This window comes from Drosophila willistoni (assembly GCF_018902025.1).
Source record: "Drosophila willistoni isolate 14030-0811.24 chromosome XL unlocalized genomic scaffold, UCI_dwil_1.1 Seg142, whole genome shotgun sequence".
Taxonomy (NCBI): domain Eukaryota; kingdom Metazoa; phylum Arthropoda; class Insecta; order Diptera; family Drosophilidae; genus Drosophila; species Drosophila willistoni.
In genome coordinates, this window is record NW_025814053.1 from 8,677,398 (window position 1) to 8,700,838 (window position 23,441).

Sequence of the window (23,441 nt, forward strand, 5' to 3'; positions counted from 1 at the left end):
AATATACAGGGTGCTTGTGTAGTGATTTAATAGGACCTTTAATAGTTTGCGTCCTTTTATCTACACGCTTTATCTACAATATGCGAAATTATTTTGCCATTAAACCATATGGTCACACTGACCACGAAGCCGGCGCAAAATTGCCGCGTTTATTAACTTAATTCTTGTTTATTGTGTATACAAATTCGTTTTTACCCACTTAAGGAATCACAATGGACGGTATGTCGACAAGTAACATTGAGGGAGGGGTTAGGGCGCCCAAAGGAACCAGTTAATTTTGCTAATTTCATCGTTTTGTAACAGGTATAACCGAGGACATGTGGGCGCCGTACAAGCATTTATATGGTGTAATACAATCGGCTTTAAATAATCCCAAGGCAGTTACCTCCGATCTAGAGCTATGTCTCAAGAGATATAAACAAAACTTTACGAATTTCCTAAGGAACCCGGTAAGCCAATAGAAAAAAATAAGATGCAAAAAAAAAAGGATCTAACCTTAACCTAATAATCCTTTCTCTTCACCCACTCTTTACTCCATCACCCTCTAGCCCAAAAGCGAAAAGAGTCGCAGCCAGCTAAGGAATGCTGTGATGCAGGATGGCATTCAATTGAATGGGCAAAGTCGCAAGGTACAAATCTCACAGGAAATTGTCGATGAGGCTCTCATATTGTCGGATATGTTTGATCTGGATGAGATTTTTGCTGTGGAACTATTGTGCACAGCGCAACGGCAACAGATGCATCATCCCGGTCTGCCGCGTGGTCTTGTCGCTGTTTTATTGTACTATGATGGCCGTAAGGCAATGAGTTGTGCCCTCCGGGATATATTTCAAGTTGTCGCCGGCGTTGCCTGGAGCACAGAATTGCCACGTGAGATAACCTACCTGATAACAAACTTTTCTCAAAGTCTCGTTGATGATACAAATATCTTGGGTCGTCTGTTGGAGTTACTTACCGATATGGACATTGATAAGGAGGTAAATAGACATGACTATCTATTTTTTGTTTGCTGCAATTTGAGATGAATATGTTCCTCTTATATCCAGAGCCTGATGTTGACAAAGAATCGGGCATTTGGCTCAAAGAAGCATCAGAATCGTGTCTTGGGCATGTACGAGGATATACGTAAATCTCTTGCCATGTCCCTATTCAATTGGTCAGCTCAACGTGGTTTGCCCAAGCCAATTGCCATACGTCTGCTTCAGTATTTGGCCAATAGCAAGGCAGTCGATGCCTCTGGCTGCATCGATGATATCACATTAACAATGTTAATGGCATTGCTATACTCGTATGACACATCCGTGTTGCTTCATAACGAAAATCAAAGCTCCTACACATCACGACTGCCCATTTTTACTGATCAGGACTTTGCAAAGGGCTTTCATGATGCCATTTACGGACAGAACAATTGGCAATCGCCTCGATTGGATTGCATTATCAAGTATAGTTTTGGTCTAACTTTGGCCAGTTTAAGGCATGCACCAAGCAATCTTCAAGCAGCTGCCGGTGACATTATCAATCGAGATGAACAATTAATTGATGAGGCATTGGCTGCCAATATATTTGGTTTCTTCTATCGTCAGTTACTCGAAAAGGAGATTGTTTACACGTGAGTTGAATGACTTTCAAATGGAATTTGGCTCACTATTTTACTCTCTCTCTCTCTCTCTCTCTTTCTCTTGTTGCAGCACTGAATTCTTTTATCGTCGTGTCCATATGCTCATCACAGATTTCATAGATTTCATGCATGCCAAAGTTTCCGAGTTACGTGGTCGTGCAGATGAATCTGCACGCACGGTTATTAGCTTCACCAATGAAGGACTTGAACCTCCTGCCAATTTGGATACAAATTTTGAGCTACTCATGCTGTGTGTTGCCAAATTGTATGGTGATAAACGTTCCTGCATTAATCTCTGCAATGAATATTGGGGACCAGCAGAGTCTGGTGGCGGTGGTAGTAATGCTGTTGCCATAAATTCTGGTGGATCCACTACAACAACAACCACAACAACAACAAGTAGTAATAATGGCAACTATTTGAAGAATACATCACGTTCCGTTTCGCTGTTCAAGTTTATTAGTTTGGCCAGTGAATTGTTGCCACAAACTCTATTTAAGTCGTATCTAAAGATGTTAACCGGCCTAACACGGACCAAATTCTCGGCCAGATGTGCTTTTAACTTGTTAAAGAATTCACAGTCTGGCACATCCACCTATGCCGTCAGTTGGGATCACTTTTTCACAGCCCTCACCAACTATTACAAGTAAGTGTAATTTCTTTCACAATTTCTAGCCGACAAATTAGTCTAAAGATACCAATAACTCAAAATTTTGATAATTTGTAGTTTTTTAAAGGGTTTAAGCGACTTGCTCAGAAACAATTAAATTAAGAATTAAGCAAATCATTTCATCTATCGCACAACCTACTCTACAAATACAATAGTACAATAGAGTTCTGGGTACTCGGATGACTTGAATAGAGAGTTATATATTCGAATACATTTGGTTGCTTCATTCAGTTTCAATCCTTATTACTTAGTGGGCTAAAAATTTCAAAAAGAAATACATAGATAATGGATCTATTTAGATATATTATTGTTATTGAAGTGTTTTGTTTCACAAATATTTTTGTTTTTTACTTTACAAAATTGCATCCTTTATTATCCATTATCAAAGAAGGATACATATATCTAACCTTCGTATAAGAATTTATATCAAACGAAATATGAGAATAATTTATAATGTTATCTTTAATGTTGAATTATTCGACTTATCTAATACACTTCAAATTTGTAATATTTTAAAGGTTCTATTAGGTTTCTAGTATAAATGTAGAAATAATATTCCTCATTTATCCGATCTCAAACATTAGAAACATTTAGATGAAACTTAAATTGATTTAACATAAGTCAGAAACAAACAGATCGAACCATTATGCATTGGGAAAAAATGGTAGGAAAATCGTTTAATTGTTTATTATTTGATCCAAGCACTTACTTTGTTTAATTGTACTTACCTTGTTTAATATAGATAATTTTCTTTGCTTTTAAAGGGAGAGATTAGTCTATTTGCCCCTGTTTCGTCAATTCTATTTCTTATGATTTTTGTATTTTTCTTTTGGTAATTAACCTGATAAATATTTAGTTTTCTGTTTGTTTTGAAATATAAATATGAGTGTACATCTTTTTAAGGTCTCACTTATAATAGTTTCTCGATTTATAGAAGTAAATATAATGTAAATCTCTTGTGGGAGGGTGAAAAGGTTTCTGCCGATTTATGGAAATCCTCATTTCCCCTTTTAGTTTTTCTCTTTGGCTTGAGTAAGCTTTTGCATCTGATTATCTGCTGTTATATTTATACATTTTTTTAGATTTGGATAAATTGTTTACTTTTATAAAAGACATACAGTTTCAAAATTGAAGTCAAACTATAGATTAAAAAAAAAAATGAATCGCCCGAGCAGGGACTTGAACCCTGGACCCTTGGATTAAAAGTCCAATGCTCTACCGACTGAGCTACCCGGGCATGTATATCGATATTGAATTACTACCCATAACAGACAGAGTATTACTTTTCTAATACGTTTTTATTTGATTAAGTTAGATCACTCGACTTTAGCATAAATGTTAGAGCATAGCATAAATGTTGGTTCCATTTGTCATAAATGACAAAAAAATCAATTAGAATAAGCAATGTTCGAAAAGAATTGAATGAGAATAGGTTGCAATGTATGTTGTTATGTGTCGAATATATTCGAATCTTAATTTAGGACAATGCAATTAATACAAATTGAATGGGTTTCAATATGAGTTGTTATGTTTCGAATCCATTCATATTCTAATTTATGGACTTTAAAATCTTTATTTTATTTATGTTTTCGTGATGTGTGGCAATTAGAAAACTCTTTGTTCTTTACATAGATTTCTAGCAATGGAAAATTGTATATTTTATTTATATTTTAATAAGGTATAATCTTAAATTTGTTGATGTGTTTAACAAAGAAATTCAAATATCCCATTTTATTCCACTTAGTCGTTTTTTCTATTTATTTGCAATGAAATTTTATGCTTCTTTGCTTCAAGCTAAAGCTAAGAAAATGTGTATATTCGAATTTATTCAAATAATTCGAGTGTCATAGTATTTTTCAAAGTATTCATTCGGTTTGAGAACTAAATTATATGGGGTTCTTTAATTCATGATGTCTCAAATATTATGAAGAAACAAAATGGTTATTTAAAATATTCGAATATGCTTATTTTTCAAAAATATTCATTCGTTTTGACAATCTAAATAACCATTAAAATGTCTCAAATGAAATGAACTAACGAATTGTGTATAGTTTAATTATTCAAATAAATTAAGTTTAAAGCATTCATTCTATTTCAGAATGAATTCATTTGCATTTGATCGAATTCCAAAGTATCTACGTATATTCCTAATCATTCATTAGTTGGAAATTATTAATTTCAATCATATTCGTATGGATTCATTTCAAAGTAAATTGTAAGAGAATTTAGTTTGTTAGTTGAAGCATATTAAAATTTATATAAAAGGGTCACAATTAAATCAAACAAATATATAATAAGAATATTGTAAACTAAGAGAGAGAGAGAGGGGGAGACAAAACTACCTAGATCAAATGTATACATGGATGTAGCAGAGAGAGAGAAGTAAGGATAATTTAACATGATCTCATTAAATCCAACGATAATCCTCAATTCTTGTTCTTCCCTTTTCAGCAACATGCGCAATGATGTCAACTTTAGTAGCATGGGTGCTGTTGGCGGAGGAGTTGGTGGTGGTGGTGGTGCTGGCGTTGCAGGTGGCATTGGCGGTGGGTTTAGTGGAACTGGTGATACCATTTATCGTAGTCGCGCCATGCCCAGAAGTATGACCCAACGGGAGGCGGAACATCTGTTGGCTGTCATGGGTATTATACAATCGGTGACCGAATACGATGAGATCTCTAGACTTATGATCTGTGAGCATTCAAACTGGCAGACACCGCAAGTTCTTTTGGGTTTAATCACCTGCTCCACGCCTTTGGTCCTCAAGGCGAAATTGCTCTTCACTCTGGCTGCGCTGGCGAAATCAAAGGATACGGCACGAGCCATCTGGTTCCATTTGGAGGAATCACAGATTATACCAACCCTACCGGTGGCGAGTACATACACACAATCCAGTTTGGCCGAAGAGATCGAACAGAATGAGAGCCGCCTGGAGACATATGAGATGAGTCGGGGAATTCTCCATCTGCTTCACACTCTAATGACCACACATATGCCAAAGAGTTTGGGCGTTGGTTCACGTAAACCAGGCTATGATGCGTATTTCAATTTCATTTTGGACACCATACTCTTGAAATTCTACAATCGGGCATACAAAGATCCCGCCGAGAAATGGGAAGTGGGTGCAAAATGTTTGAAACTTTTATACTTCCTCTTGGCCACATATCAGCCCCGTGCTTCTGATTTCCTTGAGCAACGCGACGAGCATCCCTATCCTGGCTATCACATAATGTTGCGTCTACATATTAAATCGGATATGTTGCGTCTTTTGCTACGCCTTATCGAAGAGTCACGCGAACGTCTGGATGATTATAATGATTTTCGTGGCAAAGAGTTTCTCGAGGAATGTTCCCTGTATGCTCTACTCATGCTCGAGATGGCGGTGTCCAAACAGAATGCCTTCTTCGAGGCCCATTCGACAGCGAATTGCCCGATTTTGTTATCGGGCCTAAATCGCATGCTTCTTGACCTGAATCCACGTAGTCGTAAACCAGATTATGTGCTAAATATCACCAAATATGTAACCTACAACAGTTGGCTGCCGCGTCATACATTGGCGGCAATTAAAATACTTGGCGCTGTCACTGTCCTGCCCAATGTTGCCGGCCAAATCCTAACCATGTATGCCCAGGGCTCAAACGAGAAGCTTGAGATACGACAAGGTTTTGTTGAATGCCTGGAAATGGATTGCAATTTGCCACCATCACATGATGAGCTATTGGAGCAATTGAATCTGATTAATCCATATGAGGGGGCAGCTCCTCCAACGGAAAGTGAAAATAGCAGCAGTCTGGAGACGAAGAAACCATTGCGCATTGAATTGCAAATTAAAGAGGCAATTGTTGAACTATTTCTATTGAATCTCAATCAACCGTTGCCGAATTTTGTATGCTTCCTTTTGGGTATCGATGTGCTGCGTGATTTTATGGCCAATGAGAAGCAACAATTGGGCATTGAGATGAATTGTGCGTGTTTAAATTCATTGGTATTGGCACAGGAAAAGTATTTAGAGGTAAGTTCGATGCTTTTGCTCGCTCTAAATGGTAAACTAGCTCATTCTGTCTCTCTCTCTATCTCTCCCGTTTAGAAACAACGAAATGTTGATGAATATTGTGAACATACAGCCCATTTGGTGGAACGTATATATAATCTACTTTATGGCCTATGTGCCAATCGTCGTACATCGGAGACAATTTTACGCTATTTCCGCTTGTCATGTAATGACTTCCTTTTACGTCATTTGAACTCAATGCCCTTCCGTCATCCCAGAGAAGAACATATTCTGCATGCCATGAGCCATCTACTCAATTGTGTTGCAATTGAAATCAAATTGGCTGCCGTCCATGGCCAGACGACACGCTATAATCTACTCTGTGACATTCTACTGGCCAGCAATCCGGATCCACAGCAACGAAATATCCACTCATTGCCCTTGGAATTAACCCAACCGACATCGAATTTCTATGGCGTCGATGGCACTTGCGTGGGCGATGGTGCCATTAATTTGACCCTAATGCAAGAGCATGCCCTGGGTTTGCATGCGAATCGTATGCTGGATTGTCTAACATTCGATTCCCATGCATTAAGCCAGCCGCGTTTGGAATTCTTTGATAGTCGGCTGATATCACAGGTTCTCAAGGATTGCGAGGCACCAAATGCAAGTGCCGCAGCTGTTTCTGCTGCCTGTTCTGGTGGCGGTAGTCAGGGATCGACCAGTTTAATCAACATACGTAAATTACATGACATACTGCACGATGAATTGCGCATGGTACAGAGCACCATAGCCAGTGGCCAGCGCAAGGCAATCACTGTAGAGATAGCCACTCTATTGCAGCATGGCATAGAGATCAATCGCATACGGACACATCGTTGGGCTACATTAAACTTTATGAACGCCTGGTGTCAGGTGGTTCAGATTCTATTTAGCAGCATGCCCGAAGCTGTGCTACAGATTGCTGTGCGACGTCAGTATATCATCGATATCATTGAGAAGATTCTAATGAAGGTGCAACCGATGCAACCGTTAATCGAGATTTCGATACAGATAACCGAAACGGTTTTACTCTTATTGGCCAATCTGCGTTATTGCTGTCATCTAATGGAGGATCAGGGCATGCTGGATGATCAGAACAGAGATCAGACAACTGATTCAAATGGTGGTGCTTCAATTGCTCCTGATCATGGTGGTGGTGGTGGTGGTGGTGGTAGTGTCGATGGTGTGTTCATGGCCAAGATGGCCAAAAAATCACCGATTTTTGGTAATAATAATGGCAGCAATAATAATATACGTTTCATTTTGAAAAAACTTGTCGAATGGATAATGGTTAGCGAAGTGAAATCACAGAAATTGCGCATCAATCTCTATAGTGCTCTACTCAATTGTCTGCGCATTGTGAAACGTTTGCGTAGCGATGATCATTTGGGTTATCATGAAAAGTAAGTTAACTCAAACGAAAAACCCTTCATTAAACCAATAATTAATCGTCCGTTTTCTTCCACAACAGTTTGGTTTCCCGTTTGGATAGCTCAAGGGGTTATAATCATTTACAACTTGGCGATGAGTTGATGCAACAAAAGGAAATGGCTGCCGAAGTGATTGGAGCATTTGGTGAAAAACTAATTGATACAATTTGCCATGATGCTGTTACAGGACATGATATATGCCGTATGTTGGCATTGGCATGCCTCGATATGATATCTGAATTGAATGCGGTTAGCACGTTGAGTGAATTCATTACGGTGCGTGGCTATCTGAAGAATATACTCGATAGCCTGGCTAAATCGACAGAGGATTTGTGTGGAATACTCCAACCGGTGCCCGATAATCTGCGTGCCCTGTATGTCTATGAGTCGCGTATGTCGTTCCTTACGCGCATCGCCCAGACAAGTGTCGGTGCACATTTGCTGCTGGGCGAACGGGTATTGGGTGTGCTATCGAATATGAGGGTATATGATATGCAACCCGATCTCAAGGCCAGCGAATTGAAAAGAAATTTCCCCAAAGAATTCTTACCCAATATTGATGAACGTTTCCGTGCTATATTATTGCCAGCATTGGCATTATGTGATGCCATTATGAATTCATTGGGATCGACAAATATGTCGGCATCGTTGCAGATATTGAATTTTCTATTCGCCCACATTGATATGGTTGAGGCAATGCTGCGCTCTGCAACACCATTCATGGATTTATGCCACCTGCAGCAATTGGCGGCGATAACGAATCTATTTGCACGTACCACAACGCACGATGTGACCACATTGGAGGATGGTCTGGATGTACAAAACGATATGGAACTGAGGTGTCGTTTGAGTTGTCTGCAACAATTGATGATTGTGGTTTTTGGTAGATTCACGGTTAGTGAACAAAGTATACGACAAATGATAAATCAACAGCAACAACACCATCATCAGCATCATCATCATCTGCATGAATATGAGTATGATGAAAGTCAACAGAGTTTACATATCAAATACTTTTTGGATATTGCTGCCAATCTATCCTTATATTGTCGCAATGCTGTAACAAGTCATGAAAAGGATGGCATGACATCCAAATATCTTTTAACCACAATGATCAACGATATAACACCATTGTAAGTGCTCCCTCTATCTCCCTTTCTCTCTGTAGTTGCAATTGATTTTGATTTTTAATTTTAATTTTAGAACTGGCAAATCAGATGGCAAGAAACTAACTGCCATTATGCATACCATATTGAATCAACTGAAAGGATCCATTGGCTATTATCTATCACAGAAATCCATTGCCGATAATCTATTGCAACAGAGAGCATCGTTACCCAACATTACATTTGGACCAAATGGTGAGTCTAAACAATGTATTTCGAACCACTTGATCCTTGATCCTTGTAATTGTAACAAGATTTATTATTATCTAAAGTGAATTAATGATGTTTAAGTCACTTTTCCACTTTTAAAATATATAAAACATTCTTTGAGTATCTCGAAGACAGACCTTGTGTCTACATTAAGAATATCAATTAAAATGGGTAGACAACAATCTACTCTAATTTAATGGTAAAAAAAAAAAAAAACAGACTTGCGATTAGCTAACTAATCTGCTTATGATTAGTCTTTGTGTGAGTTGAACTATCAATCATTTTATTTAATCCTTTCATCGAGATTTGTTATTCTCATTATTCTTGGATATATTTCTGGCCATATTAAATATGGAACTATATATTTTTCCAGACCAATTGTTGATTTGATACATATTCATATATATATGTTGGGATAGATAGAATATTTTGTTGATTTCAAGAAATTGGTTTATTCGAATTTTATTTTATTCTAATTTTAATTATAATGAAAAATTTAAATTAAGTTTAAGGCTAAGAAGAACTCGTGAGAACTTTGAGAATAAATTCATTATACTTTATTTTGACTCTCTGTTTTTCTCTCTTTCTCTTCCTTTGCAGGCAAACAAAGTTATTTGGAACTTAGCCAGCGACACAATGAGAAACGCAGTGAACTGATGCAAGCCGTTTTTATAGCCGAACAAAATTTGTATTTACTTTGGATACATTTAGACTTTTATTTACGCAATGCCGTATTGTATATCCAAGAGAATCGTAATGCCATTAACGAGAGCAATTTGGGTAAGTTAAGGGGATAACATTTCGAATATCTAACGATCTTTGACTTAAAAACCATTTATTTTCTTCTTTTTGGTAGATCCAACAAATCTATCTGTACTATATGCCTCGCAGGATGAAGTTCTTCAATTGAAACAATTGCTCATCTCCACATTCAACGAAACATTCTGCACTCAGCTGATCAATGCCAGCGAAGAATATACGGTCAAGTGTAAGGGGTTCAATGCCTCACTTTTGCGTCGTATTAAGGCGCTGGTGCAATTTGCTCCAGTGCAGGAGCAGGCCACAATATTATATAGAAAATGAGACTTGAGATACTTTCCAAATTAATTATTATTATTTAAATTTCATTTCACGCTATGTTTTTTCCTATGTTTATTGTTACGAATGTTAAATAATAATAATAAACACTACAAAATTAAAATATATAAATATATACATTTTTAAATCAATTTTAATTTTTGTCGTAGGTCAAAAAAAGTAATCCATGACATATATGTCATTATGACGTTTACTTCATTTTTAAAATCATAGTAGCTTGACATTCTCCTGTCATAGTTGTTGCTTGGCATTCTCCTGTCATAGTTGTTGCTTGGAATTTTCTTGTCATTAGTTGATACAAGACTGTCGATACGAAATAAACATGAATAAAACAAAAAATAGCAAATCTTCGGCAATAACGCGTTTAAATCGTTTGGTATTTACCTATGAGCTGCATTTATGGGTAACCCAGTGTCTAAAGCTTAATATGCCAGAGGAGGAAGCCACCGATGATGTTGTTGAGCATTTGGTGGATACGGTAAGAAATCGAGAGATATATGTACATATGTACCTGTGTAAGTTCTCTCTAATTGGGACTATTTCAACAGTTAACCTTTGACTTTTTGGACGAAGAGGTGGAAAGATGCAACGTATTTGGTCATGAGCTGATATTGGATGATTTGACCAAACAAAAAGCTAAGGATTTCGTACTCCTTAAATATCCCACTATGTTGACAGATGTGAATATTGGGGCCTTGACCGATGTGACCAATGTGACCGCTATGAACGCTGAACCAGTTGAGAAGGAAGTGGAATAATACATCATTTCCTTTGCATTTTCCTTGTAACTGCATACGCTTATTATTAAAAAGCAAAAGAGTTGACGAACATTTAAAATTGCGATAGTTTGGCGGCTTAGTACGATAACGCCTAAGGGGGTACTCAGGGTTGCAGACTTTTAAAATTGTGTTGCTTTGGCTTAGAAAGCGGTACTGGATAAAACCATATATTATCCATTTATACATAAAAAGTCTTTCAAAGACTTTGACTGCAATTGGATATATATTTGTTTAGAACATTTTTCAACTTAAATTTTTTTCTTCGTTTTCTTGCCAGCGCTGTTATCGATAACCAGACAAAAACGATATACGACCATGCAGCCACACTACACACACACAGTTGGAAATGTGCGTGCGTGCGTTGGTTGTGTGTTGTTGTTTATTTATATATTTATTTATTTTTTTGTGTGTGTGTTTTTTTTTTGAATGCGATTTGTTTATTGCATTTCGTTGATTTGTGAATTGTGCCATATTAAAGATTTTCATGAGAATCAAAAGTCAAGCAAATTAAAATGAAAACCCAAAACGAAATGAAAATGCCAAATGATTTCCAATAAGAAAAACGCTGCTCACGTTCACGTTTATGTTGTGTTGAAAGACGGCTGAGAGGGGGTGTTAGGGTGGGAGGAATTTGATGTTGGTGGAGGATGTTGGCAAATGGGAGGGGGTTGCCGTTACTCTTGGAGGAGTGTCATGAAGTAAAACCAGTGAATGAGATGATGATGATGGTGGTGGTAGTAGTAGGTGGAATGGGGATGGAAAAGGCTAGCTGTAAAACCGATAAGAAATGTGCAATATTTCTCAACGAAAAAAACCAAAATTTTTTGAAATAAATAAACGAAATTATTGATCAACTACCCCGGCTCCCAAACACGACAACAAACAAATAAATAAAAAAAACAAGAGCAAAAAACCTGGTGAAAACTTTTTGTGAAAAACGCGCTCAGTTTTGTGTACAAGTTTTTCTTTTGTTGATATGCTTGTTGGATATTAGTGTGTGTGTGTGTGTATGTGTGTGTATGTGCGTGCGTGCGTGTATGTATAAGTGTTTCATTAGAGTGTATGCGTGTGTGTGTGTGTGTTGTTGTTGTTGTCTGCTGTTGCAACTGCAGAGTGCATAATTTATGTGGCTGCTGTTGTTGTAGTTTTTTTTTTTTAATTCATTTCTATAAATTGTTTTATCTTTCATTTTCGTTTCCCATAGGCCAAACACAGCATAAAATTTGAAAATCCACTTAAAGCGAAGAGAGAGCGAGAGCCAATAAGTGTATAAGTGAGAGAGTGCGAGCGAGAAATCCATATATATAGAGAGAGATAGTGAGAGAGCAGTAGCAACAATGACACTAAAAAGTTACTAACTTCAAATAAAATCAAAAATTCAATATGAAATCAAATTTAAAATCAAATAAATAAAAACAAACAAAAATAAAGTACAAACATCTTTAAAAAAAAAACTTTTTAAATTCAATTTTACAAAATTTCGTAAAAAAAAACCTCCTGGATTTGGAGTTGGAGTTTTGATGGTCTTGGTGTTGCCATCATCATTCATGATGAAGCCGCCAGTGTTGCCACCACCAACTCTCATGCCTAGGAATGCCGTTGGCTTAAATTGTGGCCAAGGAGCTTAGTGCCAAAGACCAGATACGGTGGGACGAGTGAGAGTGTTCCAAAAGGAGGAGGAACAGAGAGAGAGAGAAAGAGGTAAATATTTAAACTCACTTCTACACAGACACATGAAAACATGCACATCTACACACACACACACACACATACACACAAGGCCCCATATACATATTGAAAATCCAGATCATTCTTGATCAATAAGATGGGCCTTATAATCTCAGTTTTGTTCAAATCCCAAATCCTGAAAACTTTTGAAAAGAGCTTACACTTTTTGATTTTGTATGTACATTTATCGAAAAATTACCACCACTAAAACCACAAAAACTCAATAATTCAAAATTTCTAAGAAATATTCTTCAATCTTCAATCGCTTAATTCTGAAATATTTGTTAAGAAACCCGTTCTAATTGCCTTCTGAACTATAAACTGGTGAATACCTAATTACTTTAACATGGTAAAAACATGCCAAACAGACATGTATAGAAATATTGGTCATAAATTGTTTATATACATATATTTTCACTAGAAAGACAGGAATAGTTTATCCAAGTCAGTACCTCCCTTTTTGACAAGTTATTCAGTTGTAATTCACAACTAGTTAAGGCCGTGATAAAGTAGAATGGGCCACTGCAATCCTCTAATCCTGTTCTAATGACAGAATTAACTTGGTTGAGACAATCATTCCCAGACGTTTTTTTTGCTAAGATTTGGTTTAAAAAAAAATACTCAAATTTAAAAGTATGTACATACAAAATTTTGGCAATCCTCAAATTATCCTGGCCCAAGGATACCCAAAGCATTAATTTTGAACCATACAAAAATTGATTTATTCCTACTTAGTAAACGCAAATAATGTTTTTTTTTTTTTAAGTTTAAAAATTAGAATAGTCTCTCAATTTAAATAAAAAATTGCACAATTCTCTATTCTATTGTAATAATAATTATGATAATTTTACATTCTGTATTAAACAAAGAATCATTTTATTTTCATTCTATAAATAAATTTAAATAAGTTCTTATATTTTTTTTGGAGACTAAAATTTACAAATTAATAATTATTTGCGCTTACTGGAAAAAAACAAAAAGATGTATAAAGGGAATACATTCCCCGCTAAGATAGAATTGCCACTTTACACATAGGAATTATATAAAACTGTCAGGACCTGCCACCCACCCACCCACTTCCTTCCTACCTTATTCATGTTTACATTTTTCTGTGCCTTCTCACACGGGGACAATTAAGAATCGTATTGTTTGTCACGCGCCGACACTTGAACTAAATCAAAGAAAGAGAGAGAAAAGAAAAAATTGCAAAGTGAAGTGGCCTGAAAAAAAGCACTAAAAAGGAAGAATAGAAGACTTTTTCTCTTTTACTCTCTCCCTGTTTCACTCTCTTCTTTTCTGTCTCTTTCATTCTCTCTCTCACTATCTCTATTCCTCTTTTGCTGTTTCATCAACGGTTAGGCCATCGATATGGTCTCGAAGAAACGTAACACGGTGGCGGAGCGTGTGCAACGCTCAACTGTAGCTGCTTCCATGCGTCCAACAACGTCATCATCAACATCTGGATCGTCGTCTACGGGTAAAAAGAGAGCCGGAAAGCAATCAAAAACAACAGACGAGACGACGACGACGACGACGGAGATGGATAAAAAGGCATCAACAACAACAACATCAAGCAAGACGACGACGTCGGAATCTTCTGTTAAACGACAGACAAAAGATCCAACAACAACATCCAGCAATAACCAATCAACGTCATCGATTACGGGGACAACTGCCGCCGCCACCGCCACCAGCGCCGCCATAGAAGGATCATCATCATCATCCACCACGAAGCCATGGTCTTCTTCAGCTTCTTCTGCGGTTAAGGCTGAGGATAAACATGAAGATGGCAAGGCAAGAGCCATTAATAAAATGCTCAAGAATCTCGATATTAAAATCCATGGTTTCGATAATCTCCTGCCAAGTGGTGAAGAGCGTTTAAATGAGGGCCTAAAGTCATCCATATCGGAGAATGTGAAAACCAAATCCCGAGCAGCGGCTGTCAAGGTAATTGCCAATCTAAATCCAGGCAAAATGATGGCCGTAAAACGTCAACGTCCCTCACCGGAGCCGCTCAAAGATAAGGATAAGGACAAGGATAAAGACAAGGACAGGGATAGGGATAAAGAAAAAGATAAGGATAAGGATAAGAGTAAATCCAAATCAAGCGATACCAAATCAGAGTTAAAAACAGAAACCGATCACGATCAGCCAACGAAAGATACTCAAACGGAACGCAAAGAATCTCTTACGAAAAAGCAACAACAGCAACAACAACAGCAAAGTAAAAAATCTCGCCAAGATGCCCCAACCAGTCCAAGTAAACAGACCAAATCAACGATAACTAAAAAGCCATCCACAGATCAACAGAAAAAGGATTATGGTAAAGGTTCCGGCAAGAGTGGTAAAATGAAAAAAACCAATCAGGATAATGGTAAAATGAATCGTTCAATAGACTCCAATACGGAGTTAGTGCAAATGGAATTGGAGGAGATTGTGAGTAGTGTGGCATCATCACCAGCGCCAACAACGACACCAACAACAACAACAACAACAACGACGACGACGACGAATCCTCCAGGTGTAGCACCACCCACACCACAAGCAGGAGCAGCAGTACAAACTGTACAACCATCTGCTCCAGTTAAACAACGACCAAAGATCAAATATACCAAGTCAACGGGGCCAAAGGGTCGTCTACAGCAGCAGCAAATGGCCGGGACAAGCAGCAATAGACTCGCCGCTTCATTGGCATGGAGTGGGACCAAGGATATATATGATTTCAAATCTGGTTCCGAAGATGAGGAACCAATTAAAATGGTTTTGCCATCATTGAAAGAATTGCGCGAATTCTCCGATGAGGATAATAAGCCATTAAAGCAATTGGAAACTAAGTTAAATGACAAAAACGATGAGAAAAAAATTAAAGATGAAACAGCCAATGAGACGACAGAAGAAAAGGAGAAATCATTAACTGCAACAGCAACCGAAAACACAACTGAAACTAAAGAGTTGATGGTGGAAAAAAAGGATAAAGATAAAGAGAAGGAAACGCCAATTGAACAGTCCGAACCTATACAGAATACAACCAACAATAACCCCCCAACAAAGGCAACAAATTCAACCAAAAAACAAACGAAACGTAAAGTAGAATCCAAATCAAATGCAAATACCACGACGACAAGTGCTAGTGGCACAAGCGGAGGTGGCAAAAGAAAGGCACAAACCAAATCCAAAGTCTCTATGGTTAATCTTCAAGTGAGCGATAGTTCCGGTGAGAGTAGCGATTCGGAGGATGAGAAGAAGCTAAGCACTTATAGTGGACCCAAAAGACATCGCATGGCCTCATTGAATGCCTTGGCCAAGGTGCAATGCCTATATGAGAATGAATCACGTACAGCCCATGAATTGGGACTCTCGAAGGCCACACAACAACCGCCACGCATACGCACACTAGACGGTAGCGATGATGATAACAATAAAGAGTCAATGCCACAGGGTGGTGATAAGACAACGGTTGAAGTTGCCGGATTAACTACTACGGCAGCAACGTCAATGTCAACACAACCACCGCCGCCGCCGCCACAGACGTCATCAATGAATCAATTATCCATTGCTACAGTGGAATCTTCTACGGCGGCAACGGCAGCCCCATCACCAGTTAAGGAAATCGAACCACGTCGAGAGTTACGCTATGTGCCTGGAGGAAGAGGTGTTGGCAAGCATTGGGAATTCGATAGTGATAGTGAGGCAGAGGATTTACATTTACTTATACCTCATAAGCAGCCGCAAAAGAAGAAATTGCAAAAGAAAAACGTTGGTAAGAAGCAACAGCAAAATGAAACAACCGAAACGGGGAAACGTGGTGGAAAAACTAAGAAACAAACACAACAATCGCAACAACAAGCAACAGCAGCAGCTGATGATAGCGATGAAATGGATCAAAAACCAACAGCAGCAACAACATCATCATCATCAGCAGCAGCAGCAGCAGGAGGGGGAGCGGGATCATCAGCATCTGGAGCAGCAGCATCATCATCATCAGCAGGTGGAGCATCTGGATCCAAGGCGACCAGCAAACAAGTGCCAAAGAAACGTAAAAGCGCCTTCACCGAAGAACTAATCGGTGACTATAAAGGCATTTTGGCACGCAAGCGCATGGCCAGCTTGAATGCCAGCGCCATTGTGGCCGCAACCTATGAAGTGGAACGTCATTTGGATAAGAATCTGGCCAGCGATTGCAGTAGCTTTGAAAGTTACGATGAATCCGAATCGATGGTGGCATATACAAAAACTGAAAGGAAACAAGCAGCAACAGCGACTGCAACCAGCACCACAACCACATCCACCAAGTCCTCCACCTCATCCTATGAGATACAAATCAAAAAGGAACCCAAGGATCACAAGGATGTGAAGGAGTCAAGTCGTGATATTTCATTGGCTAGCAGCAAATTGCAGATCAATGCTAATGTTATCGATGAGAGCAACGATTCCAAATACTCCAAGGAGACAAAAGAGACCAACACCGATACGACAATAACAACCACCGGTTATCGGGATTCAAGCAGCACAAAAGATGCCAAGGATTGCAGTCGACCCACCTCATCCAGTGTGGTAATTGTCCAGGATACCGATGTCACCATTACCGGTGTCTATGTCAATGCCAGCAATGGTGCCGCCCAAGAGGCATATTGCAAAATGCAATATCGTGTCCAGTCGAGCGTTACCGAAGAGCGTGTCCTACGTCCCGGCTCAGTGGAGCCACCAAAATCGTATACACCATTAAGTGCATTGTCCAGTATGTTGCCACCTGGCGCTGGTTCTGGCTTAAGTGAGGGTGAGTACACTACAAAACAAAAAAAAAAGAAGAAATTAATATATTTATTTGATATTTTTTACACATTGACGGATCTAGTCCGTAAAATGGGGGAACTTTGACCCCTAAAGTATGCAATAAACAGTTTAAGAAATGCCCTTTTGATAGGAAATTTAATTAATTAGGAAATTTTGGAATGTCCACAAGACAAAAAATAATTCTGCAAACATTGTTTATAGACAATATTTTTTTTGCTTACAAATCATACAAAAAGTTATAAATTAGTTGAAATACTGAATACTTTTCCAATCTATTGCATACTTTAAAGGGCAAAGTTTCACCAATTAGGACATCTCTAGAACCGCCTTTGTTTTACATTTATCTTATTCCTTTGAATAAAAAGTAAAACAAATTTAAAACCGTTTATTTTGGCTCGGAAGAAAAGGTCTCAAAATTCCAACGATTCCAATGAGAACAGGCCGAAATGTTATGAATTCCAAAACGATTTGTAGTAATCTTCAAGGATAACTGTAACGTTCTGGTTGAGATTAGTGAATAATATGCATTTTGAATTTGTTTGTTCCCCCATTTCTTTGAACAGCTCACAGTTCGCCACCGTTGCCACCGCAACCACCTCCTGGTCATGTTTTGCTGCCTGGCGAACCTCTTACCGCTGGCATGTATCATGCTCCCGATTTGGGTCTTCACACAGAGCACGCTGTACCCGATCATCATGGTCCACCGCCGCCATCGTATGCCGCCGCTGCAGCAGCGGCCGCAGCAGCAGCTGCCTATCATGCCCATCAATTGGCACCTGGAGCCGGCAGCGTCCTCCACATGCATCATCAGCATCAATATGCCGCCCATGCGGCGCATGCCGCCCATGCCCATGCCCATGCCCATTATCAGCAAGCGGCTGAATATCATGGAGGTCCACCACCACCACCGCATCATTATGGCGGCCCACCACCACCGCCGCAGGCTCACTATGGTCCGCCATTGGCTGGACCGCCATCGGTGCCGCCCGAACGTTGTGATGTCGGTTCACCGCCGCCATCGTATCGGGCCAGTGCTTATCCGCCACCACCGCCACCGCCGCCGCCCACATTGGGTGGTGGTGCTAGTGCATTTTGTGCCCCGAATCCGCATCATCATCATCAGCATCAGCAGCAGGCCGCAGGGCCACCAGGAGTCCCGCCGCATCACGATCCTAGCGGTAAGTCGATAATTATTTGCTTCAATTATTGTATATACATATAAATATAGGGAAAATCGACTATATATAGTCATATTGCTAGCTGTTTGGGGCGATTCATATATATTTTAGCTATAACTCATTGTAAGAAGGATGAAAGATTGAGTTCTCCATCTGCTTTTTAGCTCTATCTGTGTGATGCTGTGAAAAAGTCATTGCATATACTTAGGCGCGCGCACAATAAGTTGCGCTCTTCGCCTTATGTGTGTGTGTAAGTGTGTGTGTGTGTGTGTGTCTGTGTCTAAGTGTGTTTGTGTGTGTTGGCCAAAGCCGGAAGCTGTAAGCAGGCAAGCAGCAAACGGAAACGAAGGCCAAAATGCAAGCAAAAAAGTAAACACGACTCGAGCGCCTAGTCAACGCATACCGAAAGCCAGCAGAAGCAGCAGCAGAGGCGCCTCCGTCCACAAGCCAGCCAACCTCCATTGATGTCATTTACCTTTCGACACAGACACACACACACACACAGACAGAGGCGCAGTGCATACAAACAAAAAAAATGCATATTACAAAAGTTGCGTTTAACGCCTAAAAGCAGGCAACATGCATACATTCCTCTTCCTATTTTGCTTCCATTTTACGAATGGTTTGTGCTATTGCTCTCTTTGCATCGAAAGGGTTCTTGGGAAAGGGGGGGGAACTAACTGAAAAGTCAGTTATTGATTTGCTCTTTTCATTCGAAATTCACTTATTGTTCAGATTTATAAAAAAAAAAGACGGGTAGGATTAATTAATTCTTTTTTCAAAAAGCCAGCTCTAAATGAAGTAAAAAAAAAAAGTAACAAAAATAAGAAGAATATGTAATACATTTTTTATGCAGTTAATTTAACTTAGTTTTCGTTTGGAATTTGTTCAATTTCCAAAATAAAGTTCTTTGGCAAAAGCTAATGCATAATTGAAATAGCTTCAGAATATTTTTGTAGAATGTGTTTAAATTTGTTTTCTATTGATTTCACATGCTTAAAATCAGAATTACTTAAAATTTCGAAATATGTAATGATGAAAACATTTACTTTATATTAATGAAAATTGAATGTTTTAGTTGCAATATTTGTTATGTTTATACAAACTCTTGCAGTTTATAAAACTTTCCTGAACTGACTTTAATTGAAAGAATTCAAATTACTTATTATTTTGAAATATTTAAAACAAATTTTCTGATGGATATCAATGAAAACTTAAAATTTAATGTCTCAGTTGCAATATTTGCTTTGTTTTCTGAATTCCAATTAATTAAAATGAATGAATATATTAGCTTCTTGTTGGAATTGCCTATAGAATGAATATATTATCCGTTAATATGGGATTAATAAAGTACACTATTCTCATGCAGTATCTGATGGATATATTTGCTCTCTTAAGAAAAGTATACAGAAAATTTGAAAATATTGCTAGCTGCAAGCATTCATTTAAGACAATTTTTTAATAGATAAGCGGGTATCTTTTAATGCCGCTAACTCAAACGTCTTAAATGTAAGATATAAACAAAGAGATAAAGATCTAGATAGGTGACAATTATTAAGACGTAGACTTTTTCAAAACTTTATATAGTTTTCAAAAAGTGAATTGTATCCTTCTATTCTCCTATGATATCTTACTAAATTCACTTTTACCCCATAGAAATCCTATATAGGGAACCTTATGCATCTAATAAGTATGCTATTAATTTGCGACGTTTTTTTTTATACATTTGGTCCTTGTAAAAAACACTTTTGCTTGCTCATCCTTATCTTCGACCCCACCCCAAAATACACCACTCCACGCTCCTCTGTGTGAGTGTGTGTGTGTGTGTGTGTGCACTTTGCGCTTTGCTGACAGTTGATAATTCATTAGCACATGTTCTATTTGACGTTTGTTCATCCATGTTAACATTCGCATACTATAACACATACCAAACACTTGCACACACACACACACACCCAGAGATAAACAAATAAGAAAAAAAGTGAGAGGGAGAGAGAGAGTAGAGAAACGTTTCTAAGCCTGGCCTCTGTCTCTCTATCCATGTAGTCTATTTTCACTCACTGTCTTCTGTGCTTCTGTTACCCAAGTTTTCTAACAACATTGTTTGCGGTATATGAAAAAATGCCAAGAGACATAGAGAGTGGGACACAGACACAGTGGGCAAGAAATAGAGATAAATATATATAGGTATATATTCAGAGAGAGAGTAAACAAGCAAAACATAGAAGAGATAGAGAGAAAATCAGAGAGGGAGAGAGAGAAGGAGAGGGAGATATTAAAGGATTTGGCATTGCCTTTTTGGCCGCGTTATTCCGCCGTTTCAACGTCACTGAGAAAACGGAGGCGGAACGATGGCAAAGTTGGGATTTTTAGTGCGCATTTAGACGTCGACGATTGCAAGCGATGCCCGCTGCTGCTGGTTCTCAGACGACGTTCGTGTTTGAGGGGTATATTATTAAAAATAATGATCATTAAACAACAAATGATGACGAAGGAGCGAACAACAAAAAAAAAAACGAGAGAAAAATTGAAAATAACTAAAACGACGGGCATATTACGTATACGTAACGTGGAACGTGAATACGAACGACGCGTCGTGGGATGCGCGTGTTGATGATAATAGTGTGCCGTTTATTGTTGTTGTTTTTGGTATTGTTATTGTTATTGTTGTTGCTGTAGTCGGCGTTTTGAATAGTTGTTTTGTTATTGTTGATTTCCTTTTTTTTTTACATTTTTTTTTTTTAACATTAGCAGCAATAACTACTACCAATTATTGTGTGTGCGTGTTAGTGTGTGTGTGTGTTATTTGCTCAATTTTGTGTTCATTAGCTAAACAAATACTACAATGTACAATAATCATTTACTTAATTATCAATATTCTTTTTGTTTTGTTCACGTGAAACGAGTGTAAAGTGCAATAAAATGAATGTCTAAAGTGGCCAAAAAAAAACTGTGAAACGCCCCGCCCCATGAGTAAAAAAGAAAATATATATCCCACATACATATATGTACATATATACCTATATATGTATGAAATATTTATTCTGCACACACACGTGTTTTATGCCGGTGCCGTTTTTTTTTTTGCCGGCATACTTTTCATCGTTCCAAGTGTCCAAGTGGCAGAGAAATACAACGGACCGAGAATACCGATACCGAACCAGATGCAGTCTCTGTGTCTCTCTGTGCCTGTGACTACAAATCCAATTAGCCTGGCATTTTCCCCCCAGTTAATTTTAATTGCAACTGATTTATGAATAAACACACACACACACACACACACACACACACACACAAAAATGTCTTTTCATTTATAATTTTTTCTTGCTTTTGCTGTTGTTATTACCAATTGGTTTTTCTTTTCTTTTGCGTTTGTTTTGTTTGCAGTTAACTGCTTCTCTGCAGTTTTCATCTTTTCCATCTTTTGCCTCTCTTTGGCAGTTTGTATTATTCTGTTTTTGTTAGAGCAAAAGCCGGATGCTGATGGCCACAAAAAAAAACACACACACACAGACACAGGCACATTGTATACATAAATTCCTATGTGTGTGTGTGTGTACATAGACAGAGCTATGCAGGCGACAAAAGTTGTATAAAAATAAAAGGAACGGTCACTCAATCGATTAATTAACTTAAAACAATCGATAGATACTTTAAAATTAGATTTTCCGATCCTTTTGAAGGAAAGACCAAGTGAGGGTAATCAGAAATGAATTGTTTTCAGATGAAGGGCCTAATAATTGGATTGATAGCCAGACTTTGTTCTAATTTGTAGCTAAATATTGGGCCATTTAATCTTATTGTTAGATCGTTTTCAATGTCCTTGAATAAAAGTAAAATGTACCCAATAGATCGATAAATAAATATTAAAACAGATAAATAATAATAAAAAAGCCATCGAATTATGAGGAGTATGATGAATTTATTTCGGAATATGATCATCAAATAGGATAATATAATTTCTATTCCTATTTTATTGGCCATTCTTGAACAGATTTGTATGAGATTTAAAGGACCAATGGATATTGATAAAAAGTATTACTCTGTTATTAAGAAATTGACAACGTTTATATAGATTTTTATGAAATTTAAATTGCACTGGATATTGTCCACCATTAGTCCTTAAAATTTCATAATAATTTGATTAAAAAACGTCATCTGAAAAGTGTAAACCTTTTCACTATAATCCAAATAAGGCAAAGTTGTTCAATGGAGGCGCAAAAGTTCTTGTAAGAGTGAATGAGATAGCATTTTCAGTTGGTTTACTTAATGCTTTCTGTCGTTATAGTTCATTTCGTTCTTAATTCCGCGCAAAAAAGGAAACGCTCATAAAAAAATGATCTGCTATCAACTTCAGAAGCATATAATTATGAAATATAATCAATAAAGATTGTGACCTTACGTTTAAACATTAAAAAACATAACTGCATTTCATTTTTGTGAATATAACCTTTGGAAAAAAGTTATGTCGATCCAAAGTTTAAAATATGATAAGCTGTGAGCCACTGTACGTAAGATGGCCAAATTAGAAAAATTTACGAAACTACTGAGTTCTTCTAATTATTATTTGCAAATATCTTTTTTTATGTGCATATTTGCAAATAATAATAATAATGGAATCTGCAGTTGCAAGCTTTGCCGTTCTTTTCTCGCTTCATGTAGTTTCAATTCCCAACTACTTTTAGCGTTGAAGATATGGTGTGGCCATTACAACTGTGGATTCTTAAGCGATGTCTG

The 23,441-nt window shown here is 37.8% G+C and overlaps 3 protein-coding genes and 1 non-coding gene across 4 annotated transcripts in view; 3 read left to right on the forward strand and 1 right to left on the reverse strand.

Moving 5' to 3' along the window:
• Window positions 1-117: 117 nt before the first annotated feature.
• On the forward strand, window positions 118-10,336 carry LOC6644808 (nuclear pore complex protein Nup205). Its single transcript, XM_023176945.2, has 11 exons — window positions 118-219; window positions 304-449; window positions 549-977; window positions 1,047-1,609; window positions 1,689-2,264; window positions 4,740-6,300; window positions 6,376-7,724; window positions 7,793-8,884; window positions 8,955-9,112; window positions 9,728-9,907; window positions 9,984-10,336. Exons 1-11 carry the CDS (start codon window positions 213-215, stop codon window positions 10,208-10,210), a joined length of 6,288 nt encoding a protein of 2,095 aa, XP_023032713.1. The 5' UTR covers window positions 118-212; the 3' UTR covers window positions 10,211-10,336.
• Trnak-uuu lies at window positions 3,453-3,525 on the reverse strand. The gene has a single exon. It is a non-coding gene; the product is annotated as a tRNA-Lys (tRNA).
• Window positions 10,337-10,469: 133 nt separating the features above from the next.
• On the forward strand, window positions 10,470-11,062 carry LOC124460578. Its single transcript, XM_047011676.1, has 2 exons — window positions 10,470-10,703; window positions 10,774-11,062. Exons 1-2 carry the CDS (start codon window positions 10,548-10,550, stop codon window positions 10,981-10,983), a joined length of 366 nt encoding a protein of 121 aa, XP_046867632.1. The 5' UTR covers window positions 10,470-10,547; the 3' UTR covers window positions 10,984-11,062.
• Window positions 11,063-12,500: 1,438 nt separating this feature from the next.
• The window catches only part of LOC6644804 (bromodomain-containing protein DDB_G0280777), a 47,583-nt gene continuing 36,642 nt past the window's right edge, over window positions 12,501-23,441 (forward strand). The window contains exons 1-3 of the mRNA XM_023177091.2: window positions 12,501-12,705; window positions 14,092-17,509; window positions 18,090-18,704. Coding sequence (XP_023032859.1) covers window positions 14,101-17,509; window positions 18,090-18,704 — 4,024 coding nt within the window. The 5' untranslated portion in view covers window positions 12,501-12,705; window positions 14,092-14,100. The remainder of the gene's footprint in view (window positions 12,706-14,091; window positions 17,510-18,089; window positions 18,705-23,441) is intronic.

Excerpts from the sequence above, each read along its gene's own strand:
- LOC6644808 (XM_023176945.2), top strand. Across the intron at positions 978-1,046 it reads ATATGGACATTGATAAGGAG|AGCCTGATGTTGACAAAGAA; the intron begins GTAAATAGACAT and ends TCTTATATCCAG. Across the intron at positions 2,265-4,739 it reads GCCCTCACCAACTATTACAA|CAACATGCGCAATGATGTCA; the intron begins GTAAGTGTAATT and ends TTCCCTTTTCAG.
- LOC124460578 (XM_047011676.1), top strand. The coding sequence starts at position 10,548 with ATGAATAAAACAAAAAATAGCAAATCTTCGGCAATAACGCGTTTAAAT. Across the intron at positions 10,704-10,773 it reads TTGAGCATTTGGTGGATACG|TTAACCTTTGACTTTTTGGA; the intron begins GTAAGAAATCGA and ends CTATTTCAACAG.